Source organism: Pollicipes pollicipes, unplaced genomic scaffold (assembly GCF_011947565.3).
Source record: "Pollicipes pollicipes isolate AB1234 unplaced genomic scaffold, Ppol_2.1 Scaffold_1600;HRSCAF=1878_pilon_pilon_pilon, whole genome shotgun sequence".
NCBI classification, from domain to species: domain Eukaryota; kingdom Metazoa; phylum Arthropoda; class Thecostraca; order Pollicipedomorpha; family Pollicipedidae; genus Pollicipes; species Pollicipes pollicipes.
Window position 1 is genome coordinate 14,144,790 of NW_023595962.1, and position 14,709 is coordinate 14,159,498.

The following is a 14,709-nucleotide window of genomic DNA, read 5'->3' on the forward strand; positions in this document are numbered from 1 at the left end:
ACTATATAAATGAAGTGTGATAGGCCTAAATGTGAAAGAGCGGTGCGGAGGTGGAACAGATGCTATCAAAGCAGCCCACGTCATTGGGATAAGCATCGCTCAAATGGCAAGGGTAATCGGGCAAAATGGCAAAGGTAATCGGGCAAAATGGAACCCTGCGTTACATTACCAAAATGCTACATGTTCGTAATAACTCTAGTCAAGGGCTTATACATTCTAAATCTCGACACGCTTATTTCTGACTAGCCATCAAACTGAGCAGGAGCACTGACATGTCAGCTACTTTGTTCGGGGACATTAATCTGAAAAGCTTCCTGCAGTGCTGCAGGCGGTGGGGACATCAGACTGGCCATCGCCTTCATGTGGATGGCCATGCCTACAGTAGACGCACGCCTCAGTTATAAATGCGTCTCCCGCGTGTTGTCCTGGGGGGTCGGAGCACTCATCGCGCATCGCGTGAGCTAGGCCTAGTGTTCATTCGTTGGTGCATTTAGACAACTGATTGGATATGGCCGTGACAGCGCCACAACTCCATTAAGGAGCTGGTTTTTTGTATACCTAACAGAAAACAACCCCAGCGTAAATTGGACATAACAGGGTAAGACGCAACTATGCACTGAAGAACACCAGCTTACCTATTGTGACATGGCTTAAAGCTGCATATGTGTTCCGGACAGCAACCAAGCAGGATTAACATGGTCACCGCACTCCTGATCCCATGTTCCAGTCTCTCTGACGCTTGTGACGCAGGACGGGAAGTGGCAACACGATGGCTCTAATACCACGTCGTCGGGCACGGCGGCTCTATTCAATACAGTGGCCGTTTCAGAGGCACTGCGTATGCGCGTGTGCTATGTCTGGCTGCGCCTGTGTGTGCATGCGTGCGTGTGCGCATGCGTGTTGCGTATGCGAGCGCGTATGTCTGGCTGCGCCTGTGCGTGCATGCGTGTGTGTGCGCATGCGTGTTACAATCGCGTAACGTGTATTAGTCCAAGCGCTAGCCTATGGCACATCACGCCCTTCAGCTTTCGCCAAAACTCGATCCATGACACGGTGGGATGTATTTATGCAATGACCGTCGCATGACAAGACAATGAAATGACAATAACTCGTGACAACGAGCGGGGGACGACTCTGGCTCGCGCCAGTGACTCACTGTCGCAAGTCAGAGTCGCGTGACAGCCCAGTGACTCCGATATAAACACAGCGACGGACCCACAGACAGCAGCGTACCGCGGCGAGTCGGGGAGTCAGGTAACCGACTCGCCGCCTATCCGCACCGCCCCGAAGTGACTCCGTTAAGCGGCGCAGGAACGACTCCGTTGTCGTAGCGGCCGCACCGCGAGGGCCGCCGACACCGACGCCTGCTACTTTCTCCGAGGCAGTCGCTTGGGTGGCACCCACCTATCGGGACGAGGTGAACATCAGCAGATCTGGCAACACCGCTGACCGACGCGACACACTCGGTCACGACACACACGACATTATCGGTGACGACGACGGCTACCACGCACCATCAACACGCGCCATCGGTCTGACATGCGCCATGTCAGAGCCTCCAGCGACAGACGTTAATAAACTGACACCAATCACGGCACCGTCCACGTGTCCGCGGTCCTCGATGCCCGCAACACAACGCCGTCACTGAACTGCTGTACTCGAAACGCTGCCGCACAAGTCGCACCGTTACGCCACTGGCGCGGCAGGATTATGACCCACGACACGCCGTTACACGCCGTCACAGCACCGGTTGAATCGTTTAGCCGACAGTGCCAGCGTCACGTCCTGTGAGATATCACCGATGACGGTGATATCTCACGGTGATATGAGATATCACCGTGAGATATCACCGTGTCATACACCATCATCACACCGTATCACACCGCTACCGGCGTCACACCCGGCCGTCGCGTCCCGTATCACACCATCCCCACCGGCGCCACACCCGGCCGTCACCTCCCGTATCACACCATGCCCACTGGCGTCACAGCCGGCCGTCACCTCCCGTATCACACCATGCCCACCAGCGTCACAGCCGGCCGTCACCTCCCGTATCACACCATGCCCACTGGCGTCACAGCCGGCCGTCACCTCCCGTATCACACCATGCCCACCAGCGTCACAGCCGGCCGTCACCTCCCGTATCACACCATGCCCACCAGCGTCACAGCCGGCCGTCACCTCCCGTATCACACCATGCCTACCGGCGTCACAGCCGGCCGTCACCTCCCGTATCACACCATGCCTACCGGCGTCACAGCCGGCCGTCACCTCCCGTATCACACCATGCCCACTGGCGTCACAGCCGGCCGTCACCTCCCGTATCACACCATGCCCACCAGCGTCACAGCCGGCCGTCACCTCCCGTATCACACCATGCCCACTGGCGTCACAGCCGGCCGTCACCTCCCGTATCACACCATGCCCACCAGCGTCACAGCCGGCCGTCACCTCCCGTATCACACCATGCCCACCAGCGTCACAGCCGGCCGTCACCTCCCGTATCACACCATGCCCACTGGCGTCACAGCCGGCCGTCACCCTCCCGTATCACACCATGCCCACCAGCGTCACAGCCGGCCGTCACCTCCCGTATCACACCATGCCCACTGGCGTCACAGCCGGCCGTCACCTCCCGTATCACACCATGCCCACTGGCGTCACAGCCGGCCGTCACCTCCCGTATCACACCATGCCCACCAGCGTCACAGCCGGCCGTCACCTCCCGTATCACACCATGCCCACCAGCGTCACAGCCGGCCGTCACCTCCCGTATCACACCATGCCTACCGGCGTCACAGCCGGCCGTCACGTCCCGTATTACACCATCCCCACCAGCGTCACAACCGGCCGTCACGTCCCGTAATGCCCCCCGCACCAGCGTCACGCCGGGTCGTCACATCACGCCCGGCCAGCTCACCTGAGACAGCCGGTGTCGACGGAGAGACGGGGCCGGCGGAATTCGTCCGACCGGATGTGGTCCTCGATCAGCTTCGGCGTCACACACAGCACGTGCTGGCCTGCCGGCAGCGCCAACGGCGACCGTTCAGCAAGCCCGAGAGCGACGCCCGCCGCCCATCTCACAGGCGCGCGCGCGCAGGCGTACAGGGCGGACAGCAGACGGGGCCCCAGCACAACCGGAGACTAGCACAGTTAAGGGCGGGAGAGGACGGAGACTCAACGCCCGATGACGTGTGTATTTTTGAAGCACGTTTACGTCGTTTAATCGTTTGCACCATTGATAAGACCGTAGTATAGGCCTTGTTCCTCGGAAAAAAAAAACAGGAGAATAGAGATAAAGTTAGGCTGATATTTTGGCAACATGGCTTTCTCGAAACAATGGCAGAAGTATGCTTCCTTGGCGCGGCTGGACGGCTCCACCCAGGGTTCAGTGACACGGTTCGCAGCCGGTCGACGACCCACCTTTCCAGTATTTGAGCATGTTGAGCGACTGCAGCGACGTGATGACGTCCGGCAGCGCGATGGAAGTGATGTCACTGAAACATGACAGCACGCGGTCGCAACACTGCTGACGTCACTGAGAACGGTACAACACCGCTCATGCGGCTGGGAACGGGAACACGCTGCTGACGTCATTAGGAGCGGGAAACACTGCTGACGTCACTGAGAACGGGAAAACGCGGAAAATGCAATCACATAAAACGGGTGAGCAAGCTGAACAACAAACATTGACAATAACACAATGCCCTGTAATGCTACGGAAGAACTGGACTGACGTCCTCGCCTGGTGCGTCGGTGTGCGCACCACTCCTAATGCAATTCACCTCGTGTCAATCATTCCGTAAAACTGTAATGCTGAGTATCTAAAATACGCGATGTACATGCTCACGCATCATAAACGGACATTCTTTATACGTAATGGAATAAGCACAGCCGACGCATCGGTTTTTTATCACACGGACAATGCGATCTGGATTATGGAACTGCTGCAGCAAGCATGTTTAGAATCGGTGTTCATCTTAGTACCCAGCACACAACGCAAATCTGTACCTTCATCGCAACGTCAAATTGCAGTTCTAAAAAAGCGGCGCTAACGAAGCCAGCCGAAACTTTGCAAACAATGCTCTGACAGCCTACGGCGGATCGCCTAAGCAGAGCAGGCGGCCCACATGAAGCGCCCGAACACGCTCCCCGCCTGAGGCGGACGGAGTTGGCGTCTGGGGGAGCCGGAGGGAGTCTGGGCGGGCCTCACCTGAGGATGCTGAGGTTGGCGATGTCCCTGTACTCGTAGAGCACCTCCAGCAGCGCCCAGCTCCAGTAGGAGCGGTAGCTGAGCTTGCCCAGGTCGGAGAGCGGCTTCTCAGGACTGCCGCAGACGCCTTCCTGCTTACTGTCGGCACCACCAGGAGGCGGTGACGCACGGGGAGGCGGTGACACACGGGAAAACGGTGACAGGGGGATGCGGTGACACACCGGGAGGCGGTGACACACGGGAGACACGCGGGGAGGCGGTGACACACGGGGAGGCGGTGGCACGGGGAGGCGGTGACACACGGGAAGGAGGTGACGCACGGGGAGGCGGTGACGCACGGGGAGGCGGTAACACACGGGCAAGAGGGCGGAGACACACGGGGAGGCGGTGACACACGGGGAGGCGGCGACACGATGGGAGACGGTGACACACGGGGAGGTGGTGACACACGGGAGTCACGCGGGGAGGCGGTGACACACGGGGAGGCGGAGACACGTGGGGAGGCGGTGACACACGGGGAGGAGGCGACACACGGGGAGGCGGTGATACGCGAAAGACTCGCGGGGAGGCGGTGACACACGGGGAGGCGGTGACACACGGCAAAGCGGTGACACGGGGAGGGGGTAACACATCGGGAAGCGGTGAGACCGTGGGGAGGCAGTGACACACGGGGAGGCGGCGACACGCGGGGAGGCGGTAACACACGGGAAAGCGGTGACACGCGGGGAGGCCGTGACACACGGTAGGTGGTGACACACGGAGAGACGGTGACACATGAGGAGGTGGTGACACAACGATGGCTAGGGCCGCGTGCTGACGAGTGCCCGTCCACACCACGCACATGCCCACACACACACACAGACACACAGCGACATGAAGTACGCGCAGCCGCGCGCATGCGCGCACATACGGGCGAATTTGTAACGACATAGTGCCGGGTGAATGGTGGCAGTGACGGCACGTGACCTCTCCGAATCTCGTTCCTGAGTGCGAATAGAGGCAAAGTCACGACATTGAAAGCACCCTTAGGTTAGAATCAAATTATAACTAAATTCGCGACTCGCGAGTAAAACGAACTTGATTATTCACGTGCCCATTCCATTCGCCTCGCATCCCTGATTCTCTTTCTGGCGGTTCACCACAGCAGAAGCTGACGATTACATCCCATGCCTGGGTTCCCGGGTTACACCGCATCATCGGAGCACGCCAGGCTCATCGTTTTCGTACTGACACTCATGCTTACTGCATCTCACCAGTGTAGGCCGCCTGATCACTTACGCTAACCAGTTGCCCACTGCGTCCATGCCGACTCAGCTAACCAACAGAAGTAACGAAGTTCGCCCAGGCCCACTGGAGCCGTGGTGCACCCGCATCTCACATCTCACCCCTCACATCCTGCATCTGACATATTATTTCTCATATCTCATCTCTCAAATTCACCTCTCAATTTCATATCTTATCTCTCAAATTCCACATCTCATATCTCACCTCTCGCACTCAGCTCTCATATCTCGCATCACATCTCGCATCGCACATCTCACATCACACCACAGCTCACCTGAGCTCATAGCTGAAGGCGATCAGCAGCTTGCCGTAGCCTTTGCGCTGGTAAGGCGGCAGGACGAGGATGCATGCCACGTTGTTGCCCTCCAGCGACTCCTTCTCCTGCGGCAGGTGGGGGGGGGGGGGGGGGGGGAGGCTGTGACGAGCGAGGCCCGGCGGGGCTGGAGAGAACGGCGGAGGTGCCGCCGCCGGCGCTGCCAGCCTCGGACGGCCGAGCGAACACGAGAACCAGACGGGTAAAAGAAAACAAAAGGATGCAGGACTGGGAAATGGTGTCAGACCTTCCATGATAGCATCATAACAATACCGAGGAGGCACAAGTTGCACAGTCGAGTGCAGGGCCGGGGCGGGTCCGCCCACCGCCTCGACCCATCACAGTCAGGGACCGCCCACCAGTCCCGCCCCGTCAGTCTGGGACTGCCTGTCTACCCACATCAGTCTGAGACCGCCCACCGTCCCGCCCCGTCAGTCCAGGACCGCCCACCGTCCCGCCCCACCGGTCTGGAACCCCTCACCGTCCCGACCCATCATAGTCAGGGACCGCTCGCCGCCCCGCCCCATCAGTTTGGGACCGCCCCTCGCCCCGCCCCTTACCGCCTAACCTTGGAGAAGTAGCCGACCACGTGGGCGCCCTGCCGGTCGATCTCGCACAGGATGTAGAAGAGGAAAGGCTCCACGTCGAAGTACAGCGTCTTGTGGTCGAGGAACAGCTTGGCCAGCAGGCACAGGTTCTGACCTGATAACGACAGCGCCTCGATCAGTATTTTGGGGTGGCTGACCAGTGCGAGGGTCGGCGCATTTCGCTCGCAACCGAGCGAATTCTGAAAAAGAAAGAAAGTATTTCTAGGACTGAGAATAGGCCAGAGTCTACGCTGAAGACCGGGAGATTTGCGTTTGATTACGCTGTCACATATTCTGACATGCATCGCTGGGTAAATGACACACTGACCACAAATATCATTTTAAATTATGATGGCCAGCTTCTGTATTCAATTTAACTCCACTTACTAACGTTCCTCTGTGCGTTGACAGTTGCGATAACCGCCCGCACAAGACGCCAGCCAGCAATAAATCATTACCACGGCCGTAAAAAGACTACCTCCTGGCTTCACAAAGAAGGTCTGAGCACACTCAAATGATCCATCCACTCCAATGCCACAAGCAAAACTGACGCCAGCCCAGACCTTCAACAGGCGCACCAAACAACGGCCAGGGCCAACAAGCAAGAGCGCAGTGCCCACAACCAGACCAGAAACCGCGTTAACTATAGACCGGCTGTGCAGCCCTCTCCTTGGCCATGGATGGCCACCACTCCAGCGGGCCGAATGGGCGCGCTGCATATGAATCGACCCCCAGCGCCGGCATCACAACGCTGGCGTTGTAGAATCGCTCTTTAAATACTGTTATCTACTCACGCGCACAAATCTATTGTCAGTATGATGCAGCGTGCGGTGGCCATCTTAGGATCAGCGTTGCATGCCGGGAACATTTGGCCACAAAACACCCCAAAAGCTAGACATTTCGTTGCTACACAACCATTCAATCGCACATGTCTTCTTTATATATATATATATATATATATATATATATATATACCTTGAGCGTATTTGCTGCTTACCATAAACCTTGTGGTCAGCGCCATCCACCTCGTATACGGAGAGCGTGCCCTTGCGGTAGATCTCGCGGCCGGGCGGCTGGCGCCAGCTGCAGTCGCCCTGTCAACGACAGCCAGGGGAGCACGCCGTTAGATGGCGCTGCCGGCGGCGGCGTAGACGCGACCGGGACCGCGCTGCCACGGCCGCAGAAGGCGGGTGATGCACAGGACGAGGTACGGTTACAAGCGTGCTGAGCTGTCGCGTGGTGCGGAACACATGGTCCCGTGGTGCAGAACCGACAAATGGTGCCGAACTCACGGCCACATGGTGAAGAGCAGATGGTCACATGGTGCATAACACATCGGCATATGATGCAGAACCAATCGTCACATGGCGCACAACACATGGTGTAGAGGACAAACACATGTTGCAAAACACATGGACACATGGTTCAGAACACATGGACACATGGCGCACAAAACCACGGGCACATGGTGCATTACACAGGGACATATGATGCTAAACCCACGGAAACATGGTGCATAGAGCATGCACACAACATGAACGGGAACTGTCCCGAAACATGGTGGAACACTGACACAGGAGCAACGAGCCATCACAGGCGTATGGTGGATGTCACAGACAAGCCTGCGGTGCGGCACGGGAGCGAGGGAAGCACACCTGCTAAGTTCACCTCACGTCCGCCAAGCCTGCGTCAAAAACGAAACGAAACGAAACAACCGAAAACAATTGCTTGCACCCTTGCGTGGTATGCCATTCATAGGGGAAAGGCAGGATGAAGCCAAGCACAGGCACAGTGGTACGCGCAAGGGCACAGTGGCACGCGCGAGGGCACAGTGGCACGCGCGAGGGCACACTGGCACACGCGAGGGCACGGTGGCACGCTCGAGGCACACGCGAGGGCACGGTGGCACGCTCGAGGCACACGCGAGGGCACGGTGGCACACTCGAGGGTACAGTGGCACGCGCGAGGGCACAGTGGCATGCGCGAGGGCACAGTGGCATGCGCGAGGGTACAGTGGCAAGCGGCCCGAAAATATTTAGGCCCTGTTCCCGCCGCCTCAGGCCTACCAGACTGACCGAGTGAAAGCGATAGCTGTTCTCTTGTTTCATGTACTTGAGGCAGTACTCGCAGATGTACAGTTTGGACTGCTTCATGTACTCGTCCGGGTACGGCGAAAAGTACCATGTGTCGATTTCGTACTTGCCGATCTGGAGGCAGAGCACGGTGCTACGGCACTCAGACCGATGGAAGGAGCTTGCTGAGAAGAAAAAGCTTGCTGTGGCGCAGGAGGCGGTGGAGGGAGGGACGGATGAAGGGGACGCCAACTGCCCCACTGCTCGCTGACGGGATCGGCACGTTTTGAGCGGGAGCGCGTGCTTCAGACAACATGGAAGAGCTCCCGTCACCCGTCTCGCAGCACGCCATCTACATTGGCAGCACTCAATAACCCACGATTGCGGAGGACTGTCAGCGACGACTCCTTTGCACCATCGCACGGCGGTTACCAATGGCGACCCGCCGACTGGCGTCCGCCACAACACGAGGTTCTCAGTGAGAACACGCGCCCCCACCGCCACAGCGGAATCTCAGAGGCGACTCGTGCCCACCACTACACGAAGGTGGTACTCGTCGGCGACCCGTGCCCACCACTAGAGGAGGCTCTCTAGCGGCGCCCACCTGTATTTTGTCGATGTACTTGACCTTGGTGATGGTCTCATGCTCCTTCTCCAGCGCGGCTGTGGTCGGGTCCATCTCATCATAGCTCTGCCGGCAGACGGCGATCAGCTCCGCGCGGCGACACAGCCTTACCGTTGCCATGACGACCACCTACCACCCGCAGCAAACCTTGCGATTCGCCGCACAGCCAGACGAACCACCGACCAAGAAACAACTAGTAACCAACGACGTCGCTTTACGCACGACTTTTGTGGAAAACCGCGATACAAATACGGGTTCAGCATTGCTTGCTGTCTCCCGATATCCAACCAGTCCGAGTTTTAGATCACGTCCACTGTTGATGGCCTTTTCACGCCATGGCCACGCCATAGTCACGCCACGGTCACACCGCAGTCACGCCATGGTCACGCCAACCCGTCCAAATTTTAGGTCACATCCACTGCTGATGGCCTTCTCACGCCATGCAAAACGCATCATCAGCGGCACTGCCACACGCGTAGAGTCGTGCAGAGAACGGCGACAGCACCACCTTCAATGCGCCCCCGGGGCGGGGCTGCAGCCATGGCCGCACGCGGCAAGTCCACACGCCAGACCCGCCGTGGGCTGGACGTACTCGCAGTGGGCGGGTGGCGGCCGCGGCCCGGCCCGGCCCGGCGCCGCGTCGTTGCCGCCGCCCGCCAACCCACCTTCTGTACGTGGTTGATCTCGTCGTGCTTGCGCTTCTGGTTGCGCGTGATCTTGCGGTCCGACTCGAGCAGCGGGTCCGAGGAGGCGGTCCGCTCCTGGCCCGGCCCCGGCTGGCTCTCGCGCCGTCTGCGGCGCAGCAGGCCACTCAGGCACGTTGTGACGTCACCGAAGCACACAGCGTGACATCACAGGACCACATGGCGGGACGCCATGGAACCATACGGCGTAACATCATGGAACCACACGGCGTGACATAACAGAAGCGTGCGGCCTTACCTCAGAGTGCCACACGGCGTGACGTCACACAAACACACGGCGCGACGTGACAGAAACACGCAGAGTAACGTCACAGAAATACACGGCGTGACATCACATAACCACACAGGGCGTGACGTCACGAAAGCACACGGCACGACGTCACAGAGTCGCACGTTCGTTCGCGTTCGGCAGCTGATCACGACAGTCCCGGCTGGAGGACCGACGCAGGTAGCCGACGAGCTGGGGCTCTTGCCCAGCGTATAACACTGCACACGCCTACGAGATCGCTAGGAGCGCTGGAGGCTCGAAGACTTCCACCATCCTTCACCCAAATGGCGGCCATCGCAACAATGAGTTGTGGGCAAATTTCCGTGTTCCTGTCTAAGGTGATTGGTAATGGCTTCGTCTAATGTTCGAATTCCTTTTCACGCGATCGCCTTTTTTACGCACCTGACACCAAAACTGAGACCAACACAGCGAATGGTTTCTGATAACATGTACCTGACGCGCTCCGAAAACCAATAATTCCTTTTTAAACTAGCCTGTACAAACCCTAGCCACGCAACAGGGGCGAGGCACATACATCCATGCGTTTATAAGCCCACGCGCTAGACAGAGCCAATCCACATGTCCCTTCCAGGCCGCGCCACCGAGGTCACAGCGACCGGCCCGCTCCGCCCCCGCTGCTCTCACGGGCGCCAGGCCGGCAGCCTGGGCGGCGCCCCTCGGCCAGCAGCCCCCCAGCAGCCCACCGGCGGTCCACCTGAGCCGACCCGCCGTGACCCGCTCCCCTCCACTCTCCCGCTCCCACCTGAGCCGGCCGGCCGTGACCCACTCGTCCAGGCGCCGGTTGTGGCCGTCGTAGTGCACGTAGTATTCGAGGTCGCCGCTAGGGCCGGCCGCCCGCTGCTGCAGCACGACGGCTGAGTCTGCCGGAAGAGGGGTGAGAGGGGGGCGTCAGCCGGGGGCTCGCACACCTGTCCTGCACAGGCACCATGTCAGTCAGTGTCGTCATGGCACCCCGTCAGTCAACGTCGTCATGCCACCATGTCAGTGAGCATCGTCATGTCACCATGTCAGTCAGCATCATCATGGCACCATGTCAGTCAGTGTCGTCATGCCACCATGTCAGTCAGTGTCGTCATGTCACCGTGTCCGTCAGTGTCATCATGGCACCACACCAGTCAGTGTCGTTATGTCACCACGTCAGTCAGTGTTGTCATATCACCATGTCAGTGTTGTCATGTCACCACATCAGTCAGTGTCGTCATGCCACCATGTCAGTCAGTGTCATCATGACACAATGTCAGTCAACAAAGTCATGTCACCATGTCAGTCAGTGTTGTCATGTCACCATGTCAGTCAGTGTCATGCCACCATGTCAGTCGGTGTCATGTCACCACATCAGTCAGTGTCATCATGGCACAATGTCAGTCAGTGAAGTCATGTCACCATGTCAGTCAAGACCACAAACTGGAATGTCAGCGCAAGAAATAACAGGACAATAAAGGCAAATGTGGGCCTAATAGCACTTGTATACCATTGCATGTAAACCTTTGACTAAAAAGACATAAGCCCACACCTATATTTGGCCATATTCATACCTGCCAATGTACCCCGATTTTAGAGCATGCAAAATGGACTTGATAAAGCAAGGTAAATGAACATATCATCTGCAAGACAAGAACAAATGTTCTAGGAATTCACACATTTTCAGAACTGATGACTCGTCCCTCATTGAAGAAAAAAAAGAAAACATCAAATGGTTTAACTATTCTTAGGAGAGGAAGCTAACCATGCCCTTTCAAAAAACACTGAAATAAGCCACAGGAACCTTAAACAAGAAATGCTGAATGATACTGAAAGGTCATGGTCCTTGTGCAGAAGAGCGGAGCATTGTTGTCTGATTGCGGACACACCCGCGGGTACGCCAAGACACCGGGCACTGCTGCAGCGTCGACCTACACGCAGGTCCAGGATCGATGCCCACGTGACAGACCGTGCACCAGGTCGGTGAACCAGGCCCATGGTAGAGGCAAGCTCTGTACAGATCACTGCCTGGCTGCTGCCACAACATAGGCCCGGTCCCAAGCCATCGCAAGACCGCTGTCAGGGGGCAGCACGGTCGGAGGGCTGAGCACAACATAGGCCCGGTCCCAAGCCATCGCAAGATGGCCATCAGGGAGCAGCACGGTCGGAGGGCTGAGCACAACACAGGCTCGGTCCCAAGCCATCGCAAGACTGCCGTCAGGGAGCAGCACGGTCGGAGGGCTGAGCCTTACGCCACTGGTGGTCGGCGCGCTGCACGAGGTAGCTGCTGCCCACCAGCACGTCCGGAGCGTCCATGTCGCCACCTGTCGGCCGACCACGCAGGCTGAAGTTCACCGCTGAGCCGCACCGCTGTTCGCGGCAGCACGGTAGCAGCGCGGCTCGACCCCTGCATGAGAGGGCAGGGTTAGTATTGAATGAAGTGAAGTGACACCACACAAATGAACTGGGGAAACTGTATTATAGGGGTGACATGCATGGGTAAACTAGTGGTAGACATGATTATCCCCCCAACTAAAAAAACTCTGTGGCAGCCTGGTCCTGGTGACAATCCAGGTGTCAGAATTGTCAACCCCTGGGTATGTGGTCTTCCCCCTTCTCTTGGAGCACAACCAGCCCCCTTGATATTTAATGCTTGTGAAATCTCTGGTGGTGTGTTCATGTAATATAGAATGCCTTTGGTGTTTGGTATTGTTAAGCACAAGCTACAGTTTTCACTGTAAATGTTACACAAAATACTGGGAGAAAACATCACCAATATTAGCAGACATTGGCAGGAAAAGCAATGTGTGTCACTGTATTCCATAGTCTGGCTGTACAACATTCCAAAGTTTATCTTGCACAGTGCGCAGCATGAAAATATAACTTCATGCTACCAAATCCTGGCTCTTTGGTGGCCTCAGCACACAATGCTGGTGCTAATCCTTTACCCTCTAACTCAGCCATCTAACATGCCCTCAAGCCTAAGGCATTGCACAACTGGGTTGACCCCCCCCCCCCCCCCCATACCTGGTTTGATGCCAATTGGCCAAGTTTTAGAAAAGGAAGGGGCAGTAGACCACAAACTGAACACTGGGGGATGCAAAAGCATGACAAAATATTGACATTCCTGATGGTGTGGTTGTGTTATCTGACTTTTACAGCAGAATATGATATTGTTCACGGTGAGTTGTGCCACAGCGCCACCGCCAGCAAATGAAGGCAACTACACGCAACAACATATGGGAGGTCAGTAAACCAAGATCCCCAAAAATTGAGATTATGACCTGATTTGACTTGCCAATATCCAATGACAATTGGGGTAACCAAAATATGATACAGCAATATCATTGCCTCCCATGCTGTACTATGTCAGGGATTCAGTCTTTATGCTGATCTTAAATGCATCCAGGCTTGCTAAAATGCAGGGCCTCTATAGTTGACCACTTCAGTGGCCAGATGATTAACATCCTTTCATACTTTGATAGTCTGTTCTCGGAGCTCACAGCCTGTTATGTCCTCTCTTGCTCAAAACCAGCCAACCGGCATCAAGCCAGGAAATGATTGACCCTGCATCTAGGTGCCATGGGCTTGGCAAATCAGCCAGATGGTCAGACACCAGGGCATCAGATCGAAGGATGATGGATGAGCAGCCAACAAATTGGGTGTAGCAGGCCATGGGTGCCAGAATGCTGGCATCATGAAGTTAAATTTATATCCTGCACACTTAAATGGATGATCTTTGGAGCCCTGCCATGATGTATACGCCTGTGCAACACTAGACCCATACTTATACCCTCTTTATAATCAACCATTTATTTGCCTTATTGTTACTCCATATTATGAATAATTTAATTTAATATATTTATACTTAGTGCTCAAATTCCTTGGTAAAGACATGCAGTTATGAGATGGCTGAAATTAGGGTCAGGGTGCACTTTCCTATCTAACGTTAGAACAAATCATTGTACAAAATGTGTTCTGTAAAAGGAACACCGAAATAGCTTTGAGTTGAACAATGCAACTTACGCGCACTGACAACGTATGCTCTTACCAATTGTTGTGTTGTCGGGTGCAGATTGTAAGCTTCGGAACCGATTGAAAATGTGCTGCTTAAAGCTGCTAGGCAACTTACACACCGCAAAACGGCGACCAGTAACGCCAGCGCACCCCCGCGCTTATGATCTTGAAAACAGACGAAACCCAGCAACGGTTCAGAACGCAATAGCCTGCGCTCCAGGACTGCGTCTCTCTTGCGCTACTAATGGCGATCTTAGGAACGGACTATTTCACTGCCTCTAATTTTCCTTGGTATTTCAGTCGCATTTATGAACGTATACGAGCAAAGCTGCGTACATTTGACCCAGCTAATTGAATTCGTAGTCATTTGACAGGCAAAAACATGCATTCTCGCGAAAATATTTTCATGTCAGCTGGTGTGCCCGACATGCAGAAAGGTAGTGGTACAGGCAGAAGAAGGAGAACTTGAAAACTTAAACAAGAACAAGTTTGATCTCATCATTTATGAAAGAAGTGGATCAAAATGAGGCAACAAATAAAAAATGTAAGTGTATATTTGCCTCAGATCGTTCATATACTTACAGAATAGACTAGCGAAGTCATTAGCGTAATATCCTATTAAATGAGGGGGGGGGGGCTTTAGC

General features: G+C 55.9%; 1 protein-coding gene across 1 annotated transcript; it reads right to left on the reverse strand.

Annotated features, from left to right (window-relative positions):
* Window positions 1-1,044: 1,044 nt before the first annotated feature.
* LOC119090017 (histone acetyltransferase KAT8) lies at window positions 1,045-14,243 on the reverse strand. The gene is made up of 13 exons (XM_037212818.1): window positions 14,100-14,243; window positions 12,301-12,455; window positions 10,830-10,947; window positions 9,760-9,886; window positions 9,074-9,160; window positions 8,473-8,604; window positions 7,395-7,491; window positions 6,379-6,512; window positions 5,772-5,878; window positions 4,214-4,351; window positions 3,424-3,497; window positions 2,921-3,020; window positions 1,045-1,404 (listed from the first exon to the last, which is right to left on the reverse strand). Exons 2-13 carry the CDS (start codon window positions 12,362-12,364, stop codon window positions 1,368-1,370), a joined length of 1,215 nt encoding a protein of 404 aa, XP_037068713.1. The 5' UTR covers window positions 12,365-12,455; window positions 14,100-14,243; the 3' UTR covers window positions 1,045-1,367.
* Between the last annotated feature and the right edge of the window lie 466 nt (window positions 14,244-14,709).

What these genes read in the sequence shown, in the direction of transcription:
- LOC119090017 (XM_037212818.1), bottom strand. Translation starts at nt 12,364, where the DNA reads ATGGACGCTCCGGACGTGCTGGTGGGCAGCAGCTACCTCGTGCAGCGC. An exon ending in GCGCGCCGACCACCAGTGGC is followed by an intron (nt 10,948 to 12,300) that starts GTAAGGCTCAGC and finishes CTCTTCCGGCAG; the next exon opens with ACTCAGCCGTCGTGCTGCAG. An exon ending in AGATCAACCACGTACAGAAG is followed by an intron (nt 9,161 to 9,759) that starts GTGGGTTGGCGG and finishes GTCTGCCGGCAG; the next exon opens with AGCTATGATGAGATGGACCC.